This window comes from Cebidichthys violaceus, unplaced genomic scaffold (genome assembly GCF_023349555.1).
Source record: "Cebidichthys violaceus isolate CVI_PGR_0920_01 unplaced genomic scaffold, fCebVio1.0.p SCAF_7, whole genome shotgun sequence".
Classification (NCBI taxonomy): Eukaryota; Metazoa; Chordata; class Actinopteri; order Perciformes; family Stichaeidae; genus Cebidichthys; species Cebidichthys violaceus.
The window spans coordinates 8,821,449-8,840,166 of NW_027176927.1; the positions used below are offsets into that span (position 1 = coordinate 8,821,449).

Consider the following 18,718-nt stretch of genomic DNA (forward strand, 5'->3'; position numbering starts at 1 on the left):
GATAAAGGCTTCGGCGGGGAATATTGTTGTAATGCAGCTTTGGTGGACAGTCGTGGGCTTATTATTCAAGATGAGGGAAGAGCTGGCTTCATAATGAAATGCCACAAAAAGGCCAACTTCTAGGTCTTGGTCTAAACACAAAATATAATCTTCAGTGCAATAGGGCGTGAAATAGTCATTCATTTCATTCTTGAGTCACGAGTGACCTTTGACCACTGAAACCTCATCAGTTCATCGTTGAGGATGCTTGTGCCAAATTTGAAATTTGATTTGATTTGTTCAAAGTCAGGTCACAGTGACCTTTGACCACCAAAATGTAATCAGTTCATCATTGAGTCCAGGTGGACGTTTGTGCCAAAATTGATGAAATTCCCTCAAGGGGTTCCTGAGATATCGCGTTCACTAGAACGGACTGGACGGACGAAAACAGAACAGGCTCCGGTCATGGCTGTCGGTGCCTACCGGTGTACATGGTACAAGAAAATAAAGAACAGACTTTTACACAGGAACTTCAGTCTACTGGAGTACTACTCCAGCCTGGAACACAGTTGTATATTGTCTTCTGTGATTGTGGAGGGACATTTCTAAAGAAAAGGACCCTGATGAAGTCATTATCTCGATTTTGTCTTGAAGCCTACGTCGGAATCTGAAGGCACTTAAAGTTTGGAAGACATAGAAGTCTAAGGAAAGACGAGCTTGGGACTAGAACTCAGGATATCTTGGCCTCTGTAACGTCTTTTTAATATCGGTCTCTTGGAGGACACAAACGTATATGTAGTTGGCACCATACCTTGAAGTTAGGGGGCACAATGACCTTGCCGGCTGGTATCTGCAGAACGATGGTCTCTCCCTCAAAAAGCCAGAGGTCCCATTGGGAGTGGTTGGCCAGCAGGGCCCAGGGCAACAGCTCCACCAGCAGGGTGTTCAGCCCGGTCTTCCAGCAGGATAACTTAACCTGCATGGGACTGTCCCACTGGGCGAGGGGCTCCAGCACTGACCTGTGAGGAGAGAGCACTGATTCAATCATGCAGCCAGAAACAGTGGAAGCTTTGGTCTTTACGGTACAGATGAGGCACACATTTGAAGCACAGGTACACCTTGTGAGCCGGACAATGCAGACATGCGGGACACATGAGCTTGTTTCTCATGTAAGCCTCTGCAGTATAAAGCCATGGTTGTACATGGGCTGTAAACACTTCACCCTAGACTCAAAGCTATAATGACATACATATAGACAGAGAGACAGACACACAGCTACCTGTAATGCAGTATTGATAAACAACCATTATTGTCAACTTGGTAATAAAACTCATTCATTCTCAATTACTTTGATTAAGGATACAATTTGCCCCGTCCACTCTATGTAATTCATCTATGGACATGTTTTACACAGTGCCGAGTATGGAACATTGAAATGTGTCGTACATAAACAAACAGTTGTTGCACTGTTATACTAAGCAGACAAATGAACACACTGACAGTCTAAACAAATACACATAGAAGAAAAGGTCTGCAGACAAGTTATGCAATGCAAACAGATTCAGTCGACAGGGCATCTGAGAAAACACACACACACACACACACACACACACACACACACACACACACACACACACACACACACACACACACACACACCAAACCAATCCACTGACAGCAGTAGTCATATCACGGTAATCACAGTCCTGTGAACCCTAAACAGAGCAGTGCCAGAGGAGAGCCAAACAAACAGTTCTCTCAGACTCGCTCTGAAGTTCAAAACCATCAAAACCAGTCTCCCCTCTCCCCCGAGGCCGGCCTAGACTCAGCTAAATCTACCAAACTGCCACCTCAGACTCGTCAAAAGACTCCCCCCGCTGCGGAACGGGGACCACTGTTCGTGCGGTTGAGCGGGATATTGACCTCGAGGCTGAGGGCAGCAAAGTGCGGGGCTCATAAATCACATGACGGAGCTCAGAAAAAAGGTTATTGAAAGAAATGCGCTCAGCAGCTTCTGTCAAAACCTGCCAACTCTGGAGCTGAGGGTTTAGGAAGTATGAATTTTGAGAAGCACACTGCTCTGAAAACACATACGCACGCATGTCAAAAACATACAAATTAAACTGTGGCTTTTACTTGCTGTCCAAGTTCTGAGTGTGTTTACAGATAGCAATCGGTGCTATTAATCCTACTACTGGCATTTTTTTTACGCTCTTTTTCCTCAGATTGTTTTCCCTCCTCATGCTCTCGAACAAAAAGTAGCAGAGTTTAAGTTCTGGGCTTAAAACTAAACACCAAACCCGCCAGATAACAGCCGTCTACCGTGTGTGTGTGTGACATTTAAAGGTGAGCGATGTGAACGGTGGTGTGTGTGTGTGTGTAACAATAGCGTTAGGTGTGTGTCTGAACCCATGTGCAAGGCAACCACTGGCAGACATATGGCCCACATGTCCAGCAGATAGATCCGCCGGGACTCTCTTGTAACTCGGAGCCTGTGGGAGAGCATGTGGCTGCTATCAGGACGTGATTGCTTTGTGACAAAAGATGATTCCCAGAGTGACATTTGCGGACAGATCCACATGTGTGTGCTGCCCCGATTGTGTGTGGACCCTCATGCACGGCATACCACATTTGCACTCATCCATACAGCGCGCACACTGTACGCTCTTGCAAAGCTGTGCCAAGTTTTTTAACTGCACGCAAGGCCCTGTGACTAGTGTGAGAAAGCGGGACAGTGAGTGAGTGACAGCCCCCAAACCTCCGGTCTGTGGGGACGACTTCTGATGCGCGGCTCTGCACTGTCCTCGGCGTTAACGGTTTTATTACGTGAACAAAGACTCAGCAATAAAAAGAGAAGCCTCCCTCATTAAAGAGTTCGCTTGCACAACTTTGTGCTTTGAGGAGAGACGCTGTATGAAGCCTACTATTAGAGAGCACACACTGCAAAACACACAATGACATTTGTGTTGTGAAATCTAACAGTGGGATTTAACGCTTGCCGCAGAAGCGCTACGATAAAGATGGCACAGAATAACACGTTGACTTATTACAAAGGATCAGAAGGTGTCGTGGTGCACTCCTGTTGGTTTTGAGCATGAATCTGGCTCACAACATGTGTCATGTGTCATTATTTCTCTATCCTGCCTCGCTCCACCTTGTTTATACTATACAGACGAGCGCCTCAAGATTCTGTTTAAAAAAAGACAAATCGTTGAAGTAAAAACACAAAACTGCAATCCTCACAAATGCAGAGCACTGACCAGCAGCTAGTGTGTGCGTGTGTGTGTGCGTGTGTGTGTGTGTGTGTGTGTGGGGGGGGTTACCTGTCAGCATCTTTGGCGCCGTAGGGCCACGGCGGACCAGCAGAGGGCCTCGGACCGTAGAAGTCGGCCAGGATGTGCTCCAGGTTGTCCTCACTCCCGTTCTTGTTCACGATCTGTTTGATCAGGCTGGTGGAGATCGGCACGGCACAGTTGGAAGCGTCTTCGTCCTCCCTGAAAAGATGGAGCACAAAAATTGTTATGGATTTTGTTAACCAGCCAAGTGCGTACAAACATTCCCATTCCATACATGTATTTGTAGGACATGTATACTGAAACAAATGCGCTATCTCTGTGTGACAATCTGCAGGGTCCTCCTGTACCTGCTGATTTCACTTATCCTGACCACGTCCTCCTCCGTGGTAGACAGTGTGACAAGAAATTGCTTGAAATGAAAACCTACTCACTCGTGGGGTTGTAAAGGCACACGGTTGTGAACCACTGCTGAATATTTTTTGACAGCAAACCAGACATTGGAAGCGCGTTTACTTATTCTACTGCCAGAAACGATTCAAACTGGTTTTGATTTTTTATTTCACTGAAGAACAAGACATCTCTTGACAGCAGCAGACTATTCCCATTGTTCTGTTCACAACAATTGAAGTGACCTCCGGCTAAACTCAGTTTTTCAGCCCGAAACCTTGACGAGGGCTTGAATCTGCCTTTTGTTTGGGATTTTTCCCTTCCTGACATGCAGTCTTGTCTTACAAACACTAATTCACAAAGATCATAGAGAAAGCTAAACAGCAGTAAATAATCCTATTGGATACATCAGCCCCAGACACTGGTCAATTATGGCTTTGCAACAAAAACAAAAAAAGAACAAAATCCAAACTGTAATAGCTTCTTCTCTTTCTCTGGGCAGCATCCAGTTCCACTTGGCTGAAACAAAGCAGCCCCCTTACCCCAAAGCAGTAGTTTATTAATAGAGCTCATTGTGCTATTAAAGGAACACAAGGACTATTGCTTATGGATCTGGGGGCAAGACAGAGGACGCTGACAAGGTGTTGACAGGAAGCTTTTCATCCAGAGCAGTTCCTGAGGGGGGAGGGGGGAAACTGGAAGAGGCTTCTGATTGTAAACCCTCAGCTTTCTAATGTGGTGGCCGGTTCGAGGGGAGCGGGACACAACGGTTCTGGTTAAGTCCCGTCTGTGTCTCTCTTGCGTCTATCAGAGCCCACAGCTATGTGTGATTACAGGAAGGAAAGACGAGCTGTTGACCAGCGAACATTGGAGATTGGATCTGTCCTAGAGGTTTGGGGTTGGGGGGGTGCTTGTGTGCATGTAGTATGTGTGTGTGTGTGTACGCGAGTGAACGTCCGCTTGCAATTGTGGCTTGTAGTGTGTGTGTTTTTGAGGATAGAGAGGGATGGATGGAGCTGTTGGGGGGGGGGGGGGGGGGGGGGGGGGGGGGGGGGGGGGGGGTGTATGTGCGTTCACACGGTGAGAGGCAGTTTAGGGAGGGGACGGATTGTAAACACGAGGAGCGCTGCGGACGCAAACCACAAAGACAAGACACTTAGTTGTTTCTGAGCTCGCTTTTTTTCTCGCATGAAAAAAAAGCCAAAAAGGATTTATCTCCAACAACAAGGGCCAAAAATATTCCCAGTCACTGTATGGCCACTGTGGTTCCTTAATGGCAGCTGAAATCAAAACAAACTTTGTGACCAGATATCCAAACACACAACAGTTACAGCAAAGAAAATCTCTCAAGGGGAGTCAATTACACTCAACGTTTACTCTGTTTATTCAGATCGCCACTAGCTGCAACCAAAAAGGGGCGATGTGTCTTTCATGGATCCGCATAAAACAACATAGATTACAGATGTACAGATCACAAACACAGTAGGAACAACAAGGACGCCGCATGTACACATGTGGTAGTTATTTCCCCCCATGGGGCCACCCATACAGAAACATAAACACTTGTGTTACTGAGAGACACTTTGGACTAAAGCATCTGCCATTGTGACATGACACATGAGGAGATGTCATTAGAATTCACAACCTTACAGATGATTCCCTTTTATGCGCAGATTTCAACGCAACCCAATTTTTTAGACGACTGGTGCGGCTTAGTGGATCCCGCCATGACAAACTGGATGAAGAGCTGTCTCTTACAAGAGGATATGCACAATATGAGAACGTGTGAACACACACTGACAAACTGGGGCCCGAGCGACAGGCGTAGCAGTGATGTATGTGACAGACTCTGTCCGTGATGAAGTGGTGACTGTCACACTTGCGCTGGCACACAGACAACTAAGACAACGACAGACACAGGCCACACGTCGTAGACGTGAGGACACATGTGTGCATGCACTCCTCGATCCGCCCACAGAAACACATGTGCATGCACGCAATCCAATACGGAGGTGAAAGACCTGCTCTCTGTTTGGGCCTGCATCTAAATGAGGTGTAATTATGGGCCAACCTGACATGTTGGAGTTGGGAGTGTCAGCGTCTCAGCTGCTGCCAAGTTGGCTTCCTGTTCCCCTGGACTGTGCCTGGGTTCCCATGTTGGCTCATGGAAATTGAAAATGTGGTGCGAAAGAATCTTAAGTAAGTGTCTCTCCACCTTTGACACATCGAGGCGTAAAAACCATGACAGAAGACCAGAGTCAGACTCTGCGGTCCTTTGCGGCGGTGGGAGCTGATGGTTGATGACATAATCTGACGCTGGACTGAGAGAACTAAACATTTCCTGTGAATTTTCCTGCTGATCAGCAACCATCTTGGTCATGAGAAAATAGCGAGAACGGAAACTATTGTGGGTCTGAAATACTTTTTTGCTTGTTCTTGCAGGTGAGGTTTTAAACACTTAAGATCTATTTTGTCTTTATCAGGGTTTAAAAGTATTGTAAATGTTCGGCAATTCTGAATGTGGAAAAGCTCCTGGCTTTTGTTCTTTTTTTTACCTGGCCTGGAAAGTCAGGTGGTGGGTGAGGTCGGCCTCGGTGTTTAACAGGGGCTCCTGGTGGCCCTGGCCACGTATCAGCTGGCTCTCTCTCAGCCCTAGACTCCTCTTCTCTATGTGGACGGTTACTGGATCTGGCAGGTGGCTCCTCATGACAAACAGTGGACTGAACACCACCTGAAACAGGGGAGTCATACAGAACAATCATCAGTGAGACAAACAAACAAACAAACAAACAGTACTGAATCAAACTGGGATAAGGATATTTAGATGTTCAACAATTCAGCTGTTGTGTATTCTTGTGAGGTCTGTTTCCTCGTTTTGGACTAATTAATGAATCCAGCGATCCCAATAAGATACACTGGGTTGAAAACATGGCACTACATTTTGTGACAATAGTACAGATTAACGAAGTAAAAACAAACACACCAAGCTGGTCTGGGATGGTTTTATGTTGAATTATACCAACAAAGTGAAAAGAAATGCACATGGGTATGTAATGCTTTGGTGACTGCCCGTTATTCTGAAACACCAAAAAATGTCCCATTGGACTGAAAACCCATTTGCCCAACAGCCCGGTATCCCGAAAGCCCATTGCTCTGAAAACACACCAACATGGCTAATTATTATGCACAATGATGTCATCCGATATTTTTTCCAACAACAGCAAAGCCATAAATTGCCCTACTCTGTCTCTGACTGGCTAGTACTGGTTGACTTCGTTGGTTTGGCTGGTGAGGTTTAGGCATGAGTAGTGAGATTATTTAGGGTAAGAATATCAGGGTAAGCCAAGAGCAGAAAAGGCCATGCCATAGTAGAACAAAAAATAATAAATATAATAATTAGCCATGTGCTTCTGTTTGTAGCTGACAGAGGGTGTATTTTTGGAGCAATGGACGTTTGTTTTCTGGATAATGGACTGTTGAGTAAATGGGACATTATTTTTGACTATTGGTGGTTTTGGAATAATGGCATAGCATCCCGTAGTAATCAATAACATATTTTTCTAACTACCTGCCAAGAGTGGAATACCTGCACATAGTGAAAGCAGATATGATGCTCATCAGGAAATAAAAAACAACAACTTTGTGTCACAACATGGAAATGAACGCTGTGCGTGTGTGTGTAGGGATACTCACCACTCTCTGCTGCATGTGACAGCCAGGTTCAATTGTGATAAGAGTGCACCAAACATAGAGCAAAGAACCGCTGGAGCAAGGCACCTAAAAAGGAGACAAACTTGCTGTTATTGACAGTCTTATTACTTATAATTCCAAGCTGTCCAATCCAAAACCATTTAGTCGTACAGTGCTCCGGAGAGTGTGGAGTCTCATATCTTTCCATTACTGCGAAGGGTTAACAGAAAAAAGATTGATCAAGGGCACTCGAGGGCAACTTGATTGTGTTTGTTTGCGGTTACAATGTAAAAATATGAATATCTGATTACTTTATTGCCTTGTGCTGCCTTGTATTAACAAACAGAATGTTCATAGCCCCCATCAGTAACGCATTATCATGTTTTGTCCTAAAACACGTTTGTTTCTTGGCTTCTTCCAGTAGTTTAAAGTTAAAGTCTCCCTAAATGGGCCATTACAGGCACTTAAATCTTAGCAAGATTCAAACGCTGAGAATGTGCCCGCCGAAAGGCTGAGCGCTCTTAATGTGTCACTGGTGTTCGTCCCATCCGCTCGCCGCTCCTCATTAAAGACGTGGGGTGCCAAGGCACATTACAAGCGGTCTGGTTTATGACAGACCGGGGACTTCATGTACTTGGTGGGGACAGAGAGAGTGGAGCCAAGAGACCATTCAGTTCTAATAGAGTGCGCCTTGAAAAAAAACAAAAAAAAACAGCCTTGTTGGGATGAGGGAGTGAAACTTTGGAAAACAGATATACATATGGCCTGATCCACCAAAAACACTCATGGCTGGGATAAGGTCGAGACGACCTCCTGTGCTTTGTCAAAAGTAAAGGACGATGTTGAATATCTGAGTTAGGGAGGAGGAAGGTGAGATATGAGGAAGAGGAGTTACCACAGATGGATTACTGGTTAATCAGGAGACGGATGAGAAAAGAGACAGGGGAGAGAGTCAGAGGGTGGAACAGGTGGACGAGCCGAATGCCAGGGGATGAAGTAAATAAAGAAGAGGAGTGAACAGCTACAAGATAGACGAGCGAGCCAGTGTGTGGGAGAGAGAGACGGGGAGGAAACAAGAGAGTGATATATCAGGACACCGACAGAGATAGAGAGATCTGAGGACCCAGCTACTAGTCCAGGCTCTCAATCCGAGCCAACCCTCCATATGTGTAATGAACGGCTGATCTGAGGAGAGGAGATAACAAGGATGTTCACAGCCGCACACAGAAGCTGGAGCTGCAGAAAGTAGCTAGCTGTGAACAGCAAGGGGCTTATAAAGGAAGAAAACAGAGAGAGGGACGAACAACGACAGGAAACCAAGAAAAATACAGAACAAGAGCGAGAACCACAGGAGACGGAGCAAAGGAGCGATTGTCTGGCGCTGGTCCAGCGGTGCGAAAGTGCCTTCAAAGCCTCTCCTTGTGCCCACGTATCAGCTAGTGTTTCCTGTCTATGGTTAGCGTTGTTATGAGAGAGCATAAACTGTATTTTCTGCCTCTCATCATGGTCGGGTTTTGGGTTGGAGGGCCTTTGTAAGCCTATCTGAGGGGACGATCTCCATCTGTTCTCCCACCGTGAGCGGCTCTGCCACTGTGGCCACCCAGGAGAGAAGGATCCGGACACGGTTGGTGGTCCAGTCCAAACCTGTGTATGTTGCTGGAGTGGTTAGAAGCAGTGGTGCGTGCAATGCGCACGTCCATCTGTGTTTATGAACAATATCCGTCCACGTCAAACGTGTATGTTTTTAAAATGACATTTAAAACTACTTAAAGGACTTCACCTCAAAGGTCATGTCGCGAGTCCACGGTCTCAGTCCAGGTCCGTTTGTGTTACTGTACCTGCACAACAGAGCTGCAGCTGCCCTTCTCCCTCCTCTCCAGCTGAACGTCTTGGGACCAGTCCTCATCTCCCCTGGCCCTCACGCACAGCTCCGTCATCTCGGCGTCCTCCAGCACGTACGAGGGCAGCTTGGCCCCGGCCTCCAGGCAGTCGCAGTGTTCCCTGACCACCGTCTGGCCGTCGGGCCCCACGTAGTGCTGCACCGCCCGCAGCTCGATGTCCTGAGTCAGGTAGCTGCACATCACCTGCCGCCCGTAGATTATTACCTGGGAGAGAAGAAGGTTACAGAGGAGGATTGAATGCAACTAAAATAACACCAAGCACAATGCAAAGATGTCCTGTTGGTCTTATAATGTCCTTTAAAGAAGATGCTTTAAATGCTCTGTTCATTGACCATGCCCATGAACACACAAATGAGAGTCTGACACAGGCTCCAGATCTGAGTCTCAGTATGTTCATAAAAACAAGAGATGCTACATGGGTTCAGTGTTTTCAGACGCTGCTTGACATACATTTCGGGCGAAGCATACCAATGCATTTAGGAACACTACAGGATTTTCTACTATGGAAAAAACGTGTTTACCTCAGTGAGGTTTCACTTCACTTTAAAATCTAAGGGAAAAAAAGTAAAAAAAAAATGCTGATGCAATGACGGAAATGCATCCATATACCATATGCATGTACTACTTTTCTTTCAGTGGTAGGTCACGATCCACCGATATACGTACTGTACATACAATCCCTACTTGTGTGGACATATGCGCGTTATGTTTGTATCTATGGACACAAATGCACACGCAAAGCCAAGCCACCAGGGAGCTCTCATCTGGGACTGACACATCTAAATGTGCTCAGAATTGATTGCTTTCACCGCTCTGTGTGTGTGTGTGTGTTTTATGTCTGCATGTGTCATGGCTGTGTGTGTTCTGCAGGTTGTGGCATTGGTACTGACATTGGAGAGAAAGATCCTGGCTTCGGATGAGAGAAATCTCTCCATCATTTACAGCAGCAGTCAACGTGAGGTGTCAATATAAACAACGAAGAGGCCATCACAATAAAAGACCATAGCTGGACAGAGAGGGACAGTGCAGAAGTGTGTGACACATCGAGGACAAACCCCCCCCCCCCCCCCCCAAAGTACACAAGATGAGGTGCGCTCACGCAAGCGGGAGCCAATGTACTCTGCGGTGGCGGCCGCCGTCCCACTCTGAGGATACGTGTTGTGTGAATTGGATGCGACCGACACTCAGAACCTTTCATCGGATCCAATGGGAACAAGATGTAAACAAAGTCTGGGACAGACGGGGAAGGAATGCGAGAGGCCGAGTCTGTTTTGTCTGGAGAACGAGAGGGAGACATGTGCGACACTCGACACTGTTTACATAACAAAGTGTCACCGCCGTAATTCGACGGCATCTCTGCATTTTCAGGAACACGGCGGCTCTGCGATGCATTCGTGGAAAAAACACGCTGTTCGTTATGTAAAAAGGGACCGCGGCTGGTTTATGATTTCCTGTGATCTTCTTTGTGGATCAATGGGGTGGCTTCAAGCTCAGAAGCTTTTGTTTGAGTGCCATAAAACAGATTATGAAAACTGACAAAAAACTGCTGTCCCTACATTCTTGGTGTTGTTAAAAACTGGGCCTTCTTTATTGCTGTGGTGCGTTTTCACCACAAATATATTCAATTAAAATGTGTTGCCAGTACTGTGAGTCTTTTCTCTTTTCTGCAAATTAAATCCTGGTTGAATAACGCTCAACATCTCTCATTTTATTGCTTAAACTAAGTACAGTTAGCTCTAAAATTATTCTGGTTAACCTTAATGCTTATATATGAAATATGTATAACCTTTTTTTATGTGCCAAGAAATACAAAAAAATGAGCATGACAAGTCTATGACAACATGAACGAACTCCATTAAGGGATAAAGCTTCAGAAATGAAAAATTACAAAATTCTCTTCTCTTGCATTATTTATGATATATTTAAGATGTCTCATTACAACAAAAACGTCCAGTAAGCCGTACCTGTTTCTGGACACCGTTGAGCTGCACCACCTTGATGATGAGTGAAGCCGTGCGTCCCTTGTACTGAATGGTCCTCAGCAGGGTCCCTACGTTGTCCACGCTGAAGGCCTCTGACCAGCGCCAGTTCCCCCATCCCTCAATGCAGATGTGCAGCAGCTGCAGGACGGGACGGAGCAGGACACACACACACACACACACACACACACACACACACACACACACATACAAACAGAGACAGAAGACAGCAGACATCAGAGGTTAGTCTCCTTGCCCTTTATTTATTCCCAAGCAAAAGGCAAGTAAACAGTCTTTGTTTCGAGGATTTTGGTAGGGCGAAGAAGAGAGACAACAAAGTTCCTGTTTACTGGTGCTGAACAGACCTGCTGCTGCTGCTGCTGGAGGGCCGCACACAATAAACCGGCTGCTGGGAAACAGCTGACGTGAAAGCTCATTACGTACGTGTGTGTGTGTGTGTGTGTGTATGTGCGCGGTTCGATGTGTAGCGCTCTGTTCTCCACATGTCTAAATAAGAGGCAAACAGCTTGGCTCTCAACCTTCCTCGGCTTCGTATCCGTCACTTCGCTGTGGAGCCCTTCCACGTGTGTGGCTGGGTGCAGACGCACACACTCAGGGGGGCAGCGATAAACAGACGGCGTCCTATCGGTTGACACACAAACAACCTGACCACTTTCCAGACAATTCCTCGTAATATGGGGCCACGACATGGCAGCAGGGGCTAACAGATAGATACAAGCCTTTGCCCCTTCATCTACATCCACACACACCATGCAGCACAGAAGGCTGGTCAGATGTCCATCCTTGCATACGGTACATCTGTGCTCCAGTGAGGTCAAGCGTGACAAGGAAAAGCAAATTGTCAAAACAATGTGAGCATTGTCACGAGATTATGGTCACCATACAGGAGCAGAATCATAAATACGCGGGGAGATCTAAAGCCGCCCCCCCCCCCCCCCCCCCCCCTCCCGAGGCAGCGCGGCTGACCTGCCACCTAACTGAACTCTCCGTGTCAGCCCAGCTGCCAACACAACTTCAAACTTGCGAGATCTGGAAAGGGAGGAGGGAGGACGTGAGAAAAGACAAAGAATGCATGTGAGCGGGAAAGTCTAGAAAGACAGGGGGGATGGGCTGGGGTTCAATCCTCTCCCAGAGGAGTTGCGACTAGAGTGGAACACTGAAAAGCATTTTTGAAGATTTACACTTCGGCCTGTCGCCTCAATGTGCCGAGCGTTTAGCCAATCTGACTAAAGAAAAACAAATTACCCCTGAGGTCAGAGAGCATGGGGGACCCTGGACGGGACCTTCTATGTTTCTCTCCGCTGTAGTCTTTCCATGCCGTTTGAAGGCAGATTTCTTTACAACAACATTCTTAATCAAAGCCTGAATTCCCTTTCTTCAAGATCATCCCTCCTCCCTGTCGGCTGAGTGGAAATGACATAATTTCTCAGATCTCCAGCTCAGTGGACTTGCTCACGGGGAAAGTGGCAGGGTGGTGTAAACAGCCAGGTGGCAGAGGTTAACGGTAAGCCTGAAGGCCTTCACACACCGTGATGTATAAATCACACTAGATGCGAAATATTAAAACTATTCATACTGTTGCAATATTTTTTTCAATAAAAGGTTTGAATGGATTTGCACAGGCAGAGGACCAACTACTAGGATCGTATGGAACCAGAGCAGTCTGAGGTCAATTGTTGTATAGCCTAGGGTACTGTAAACTATTTGATTGAGGTTATTTTAGTGAAATGCTCTGAGTGAATAGTTCTGCATATATCTAGGGCTTTTTTTGTGAAAGGTAGGAATGGAAAGATGGGATCTGTTGTGTACAGCCTTTGTCAAGGTTCAAAGAAGTAATCAAGTCTGCCGCCTCGGCACAGACCAGGCGGAAACCTTCGGGTATGAAAAGTGAGGCAAATGCTGAAGTGTCTTAAACCTGCATTCATTCTACTGGTCAGCAAGGGGCGACTCATCAGATTATATAGAAGTCTATGAGAAAATGACTCTACTTCTCTCTTGATTTATTCCCTCAGTAAACATTGTAAACATGAGTTTATGGTCTCAATCTCTAGTTTCAAGTCTTCTTCAATACAACATGATGTTCATTTAGTAAATGATGGTCCATTTAGAGTCAAATAGACCATAAAGCAGAGTATGCTTTAGGGCGGGGCTACTGTGATTGACAGGTTGCTACCAGAGCTCTAAACATTGTCTCTACGTCGCTCCTCCGCAGTCCAAATATGGTTACTTTCTTTCACTGGTTGCCGTGGGCTTCAAAACGTCAGACCACAAACCAATGGGTGACGTCACAACGACTATGTTCTATTCTTATATACAGTCTATGAGTAAACATGTTCGTTCCGATCAACAAGATTGGTTGATATTTCTTTATTCGCGGTGCAACAGCTCAGAAAAATCAACCTTGTTCCGAAAGAAATTACGCCGCTTTTTCGGCGCATAATATTTGCATTCTGGGTGAAAGAACTCATGAAAAAAAAAACAGTTAAAGAAATATGTTGACATGCAAATGAATCCCCCCCCCCCTCGTGAATAGGCCTTAAGGGCAGCCAAACCAGCAAAAACATTATAATCATGATGGTGGTGGTTTGAGGAAAACTTTGAAAAAAACGGTAATGTTGGGTTTTCTGCCATTCTGCTCCTGCTCTCTGGGTACTGGATGAGATGGAAACCTTTTAATTTGCAACTTCAAAAATCTTCCTCAACTCCCTCCTTGAGTGGAGCTGCATTTGTGTTAATTATGGTCAGAACGTTGTGGTGGTGAACCCGCTCTGCCTCGCCTCAGCACCATCTGCGAGGAGCCATTTTGTTATTTCAACACTTCTCCCTCTCTTCCTCCCCCTCTCGCTGTGGCTCAACTTGACCTTTGAGGGAGAAGTCATAATAACGTCTCTCCTCCAACTTCAAACGGCCAATGCCGTTCTTGTTTTAATTCATCACCGCTCTGACTCAAGCAGTGGAAGAAAGAAAAAACAAAAACAAAACGGCGGTGACACAGATGAACTGGACACGTAGGATAACAAGAATGAATAATAAGAAGCTGTTTTGCGTCTTTGTGACGTGTTCATCTGTCGTGACACTGAGAAAATCCAGTAAGCCACATGTGGTGTTTTAATGCCTGGCCTCACTCACAACTTCACCAATAGAAATCAGAATCTAGTTGAATTAAAGGACGGGTTCAGTTTTAAGTCTCTGTACTCAAATGCCCATATGTCTCTGGGAGGGCTGTCCTCCCACTTTGAGGTGTGTTGTTATTACAGTCATCACACCTCTGTTTTCACATGCAGCGATCTGCTAACATAAACCTGCATATCATGCTACTGCTGACATCATCAGAATGGTCCGAACTGAAAAGAAAAAGAATCTTAAACATTTAAGGATTCACTTTGTGCTGTTTCATTCAACACATCATTGATGATGCGTCATGTCTCAGATGTCCTTCTTGTCTGTCCTTTCAGTTCTTTCTCTGCTCAGACTGTCTGTTTTTATCTTGGGAGTTCTGTACAGTGTTTTCCTTTGAGGGAACTCAATGTTTCTAAAGTATTCTTTAACTTTAGAGTTGAACTCCAACAATCTCTATGGCATCATGTTGCTCAGCACAGTAACACATCTACCTGTACTGTAAAAACTCAAATCAACGACTCTGGGTTGTCTGCCTCCGCAAACCAGTTAAGTTGCATTTTGCATTCATGTCTGTCCAATATGTTATCACTTCATAATTTTAACCATGAAGACATTTGTGTAAAATTGCCATAGTTAGCATATGAATTCTTGATTTATGGCTCCAAACCTGTTTCGTGAGGTCACAGGGACCTTTGACCATTGAAATCTAATCAGTTCATCCCTGAGTAGAAGTGGACGTTTGTGCCAAACTTGAAGAAATTCCCTCCAGGCGTAACTGAGATGTCACGAAAGACAAACAATGGATGGCGCGTGCAACCGTTACCCTGGTTACCATGTGTTTAGGATGCAGACACTGAGTGAAATGTGGGAAAGGACGGTCCTGAGGGAATTATAAGCGAAGCAAGAAGTTAAGTTTAAGTGATAACACAATTCTTTTCGTGGAGCTGTGTAAACTGTTTTCAAAGCGTCAGTCTCCAACACTCCTGTTGATGTGCAGAAGAAACTGTGTCGAGTAATGAGTCAAAACAACAAGTTTGATGTGCACTTGAGCTCAGGGAGTTCATCTTGCAACACTCCAACAACATCACTCCAGTTGAACAGATACCTGCTGCCTTCAGATGGCCGTTCAGAGATATTAACATATTGAAAAGAACCCTTTTTGTTTGGAGCGCAGTCTCCACACAACGTGACGCCATGAGACCTTACCTACCTTTTTTGCCCCCACAATGTTGAACCCGAGTTCGCACCAATGCCGTACACACACTTGCAACTGCAACAACGAATCGATAAAATCGATTAAAATCGATTATTAAAAGCGTTGGCAACGAATTTCATTATCGATTCGTTGCGTTGTGCGATTATTACGCCACTCAATAAGTCGCGGAGATGTTTGAGAATAAAAAAAAAAGTTGAGTTGAGCGCAGAGCAGAGCGGAGGTAGAGGAAAGACCATCGGAGAGACCCGTAACGTTGTTCTGAAACACATGGCGGAGGCAGAGAAATCAGTACGACCTAAGTCATCCAAGGTGTGGGAGCATTTCACACTAAATACATCGAAAAAGTGTGTTAATTGCAAGATATGCAAACGCGACATGGCACGACACGGGAGCACCACGGTGATGATTCAGCATCTAAAACGTAAACATGTTGGAGTCCTTGATGAGGAGGAAGGGAGTTCAACAGCAGGTTAGTCACTACAGAATCCTACTGTTGTTCCGTTTTGAAGTGAGGAACGTAACGTCCCTCCAGTAGCTCTCCTGGTGCTGCTGTTTACTCGTTATCCTTCTTGACAAGCATGACAATTAGCGTTAGCTCGTTAATAACGGTAGTAAAGCAGGGGTGGAATAGTTTGCAAGACTAAAGATACGTTTTTATTCACTCGCCTTTTCCCCGCCGATTCATCGATTAATCGAAAAAATAATCGACAGATTAATCGATTATTAAAATAATCGTTAGTTGGAGGCCTACATACACTGTAAGAGGTATTGGTTGCTTTAGGAGAGGGTTTATCTGCAGCGAGTATGTGCGGGACGAACAAATTCGGCAACCAAGTACTCATTCAATGTATGTACTGCTTTAAGATAGATAGAAAAATGTGAAACAATCTTTTGACCCTGATGTAGATGCTAAATTATTTAGCTAAGTTAATATTAAGTATCCTGGAGGTGACAAGATGTCAGTGGAGAGAGGGAAACTGTGGGATGACAATTAAAACTGGTTATCGCACTCACCTTTGAAATTTAAAGCTACAACGACAAACTTTTATTTTGTGTTGATTTTGGCGGTAATGTTTCCGAGCACCAGAGTCATCAGTATTAAATCAAGTGTTTCATAACCAGTTAAATGTTCAAGGTAACTTTAAATTCAGTTCTTTTGTGCTTTTTTTTTTTTTACAGTCATGTTAAGCAACCATAATCACATCTGCTTCCTAATTCCAAGATCTCTACCCTCAAGAACCAACATTTTAATATTTTAAAAAGGTCACCAGAAACTCAACTTCTACTTACAGTAAATATGTGAATTGTAATAATCAATTGTATCTAAATTGACTATGTAAAACGTGATTCTTTTACTCGGCTAGTATCGAGAAAAACAACAACATTTTGAGTAAAACCAGCCTTCAGCTTGTAATCCCACATGCTAAATAAATTTCATTATCTCACTTCCAAATTTTTTTTTTTTTTTTAAAAACTCCCACGCTCACCCTCACACACTGGCACTGAGTTGAAGACCTTTTGTCCAAAACCAACTAAGAACCCATCTGTCATCTTATGATATTACCCAAGTTGGGTATTGAGTGTGAAAGAAATGTGAAATCTCAATCTCTCCTCATTTCCCTTGAATCCCAGAGGAGAGATTGTGATTATGGCTGGCTGATGGCGGGCGCGTAGCTTCCAGCACATTACTGGGCTCCACTTTTGGTACCGGAACAATCTGCAGGGGGATTATTAAAACTGAGTAATTGGATGGAACCACACAAAGCATTTTCACTCTGTGACTGCATTGTACTGTAATGTTGTCTGTTATCTGTTTTCGCTGATAGGGAGCAGGATTTGACCAGGGTCATGTCACTCTGTTGCTTTTTCCAATAACAACTCTGGCCAACAAAATACAAGCATTCGTCCAAATTATTTGGATGCAACTCGACCAGGGGTATTAATGTATCAATAGAAGGCTTTAGCCAAACATGTTTTTCACTCAGTAATATAATCCACCTACAATCCTTTATCCCAATTCTTGAGAAATGAACTGACTACACGTTACTGATATGACTTTTGGCTTGACAGAACATCCAAGCCTTATATCATCGTGAAGGTTTACAGTGACATGTTTGTCCAAATACACTAATACAGCTAAGCTACAGATGATTCATCTCAGATCCATGGAGACGTATCCGCTGACTGATTTGGAGATGGGATTGTCCATTATTGCTGATCAACTCCATTCTTCTTTAATCTAATGTCCAGTCAGACCTCAGGGCCACATCGTCATGGAGATTACTTGCCTTGTCGTGGTCAAACATTGGTGAGAGCTGAGGTTTGTATATTACCATAACACCAATGGTTTACCGACAATCCAATCTGCATGAGTAACTTAGAGCCTGCAGGTATTATTGAGAGAACATAATGAGGCTTTGACGTATATGTTTTCAAATCCCGCAGTCTGCTGAATTAGTGACTAACCCAAACGTAACAAGTAACACCTGTCTACTAAACCAAATATCACGGGGTCACAGTGATGATCCACACACAGATGTTTGAACCGTGTCTGATCTTATCACAAGATCAGTACCAAGTGAACGTTTTGAAAGTCCATCGCGCACGTTTCCCAGTTGCCATGGAAACGTAGAACGCAGAACCCAAACACGGGGACTGACACATTCAGAAATGGTGTTAACTTCTGAGAACCACCGCCCGCCTGAACTGGAAGTTATATTCGGTGAGACAATTAACCGACCACGTTCCATCACGGGTGCGATGTCATGTCTCCTGCCCGGTCCAATGCTTAATCCTGTCTCGAGAGAAAATCAAAAGCAACAAAGTTTCCTGTAAAAGACGTTAAAATTTCAGTCAGTCAGAACCAAAAGCAATGACTATTAACTTCCTGGTAAACGCAGAGCCATTACCTCATCTGAATGGCAAAAATTCAAGTGTCTGCTTTGATAATGTGGGTGTCAAGCGTAGATGAACAGAGAAACACATACAGTTTGCTTGACAAGCTTTCACACACACACACACACACACACACACACACACACACACACACACACACACACACACACACACACACACACCCTCCAACCCCTGTCTTCCTGCAGACAGAACGAGTCACTCCGGCCACTGCAA

The 18,718-nt window shown here is 44.9% G+C and overlaps 1 protein-coding gene across 1 annotated transcript in view; it reads right to left on the bottom strand.

Moving 5' to 3' along the window:
• LOC137891619 (intermembrane lipid transfer protein VPS13B-like) overlaps window positions 1-18,718 on the bottom strand; it is a 333,991-nt gene that overhangs the window by 16,429 nt on the left and 298,844 nt on the right. Inside the window, exons 47-52 of the mRNA XM_068736332.1 lie at window positions 11,218-11,373; window positions 9,191-9,457; window positions 7,356-7,439; window positions 6,218-6,393; window positions 3,303-3,473; window positions 791-998 (exon numbers count right to left, since the gene is read on the bottom strand). Of these exons, the coding sequence (XP_068592433.1) occupies window positions 791-998; window positions 3,303-3,473; window positions 6,218-6,393; window positions 7,356-7,439; window positions 9,191-9,457; window positions 11,218-11,373 (1,062 nt within the window). The remainder of the gene's footprint in view (window positions 1-790; window positions 999-3,302; window positions 3,474-6,217; window positions 6,394-7,355; window positions 7,440-9,190; window positions 9,458-11,217; window positions 11,374-18,718) is intronic.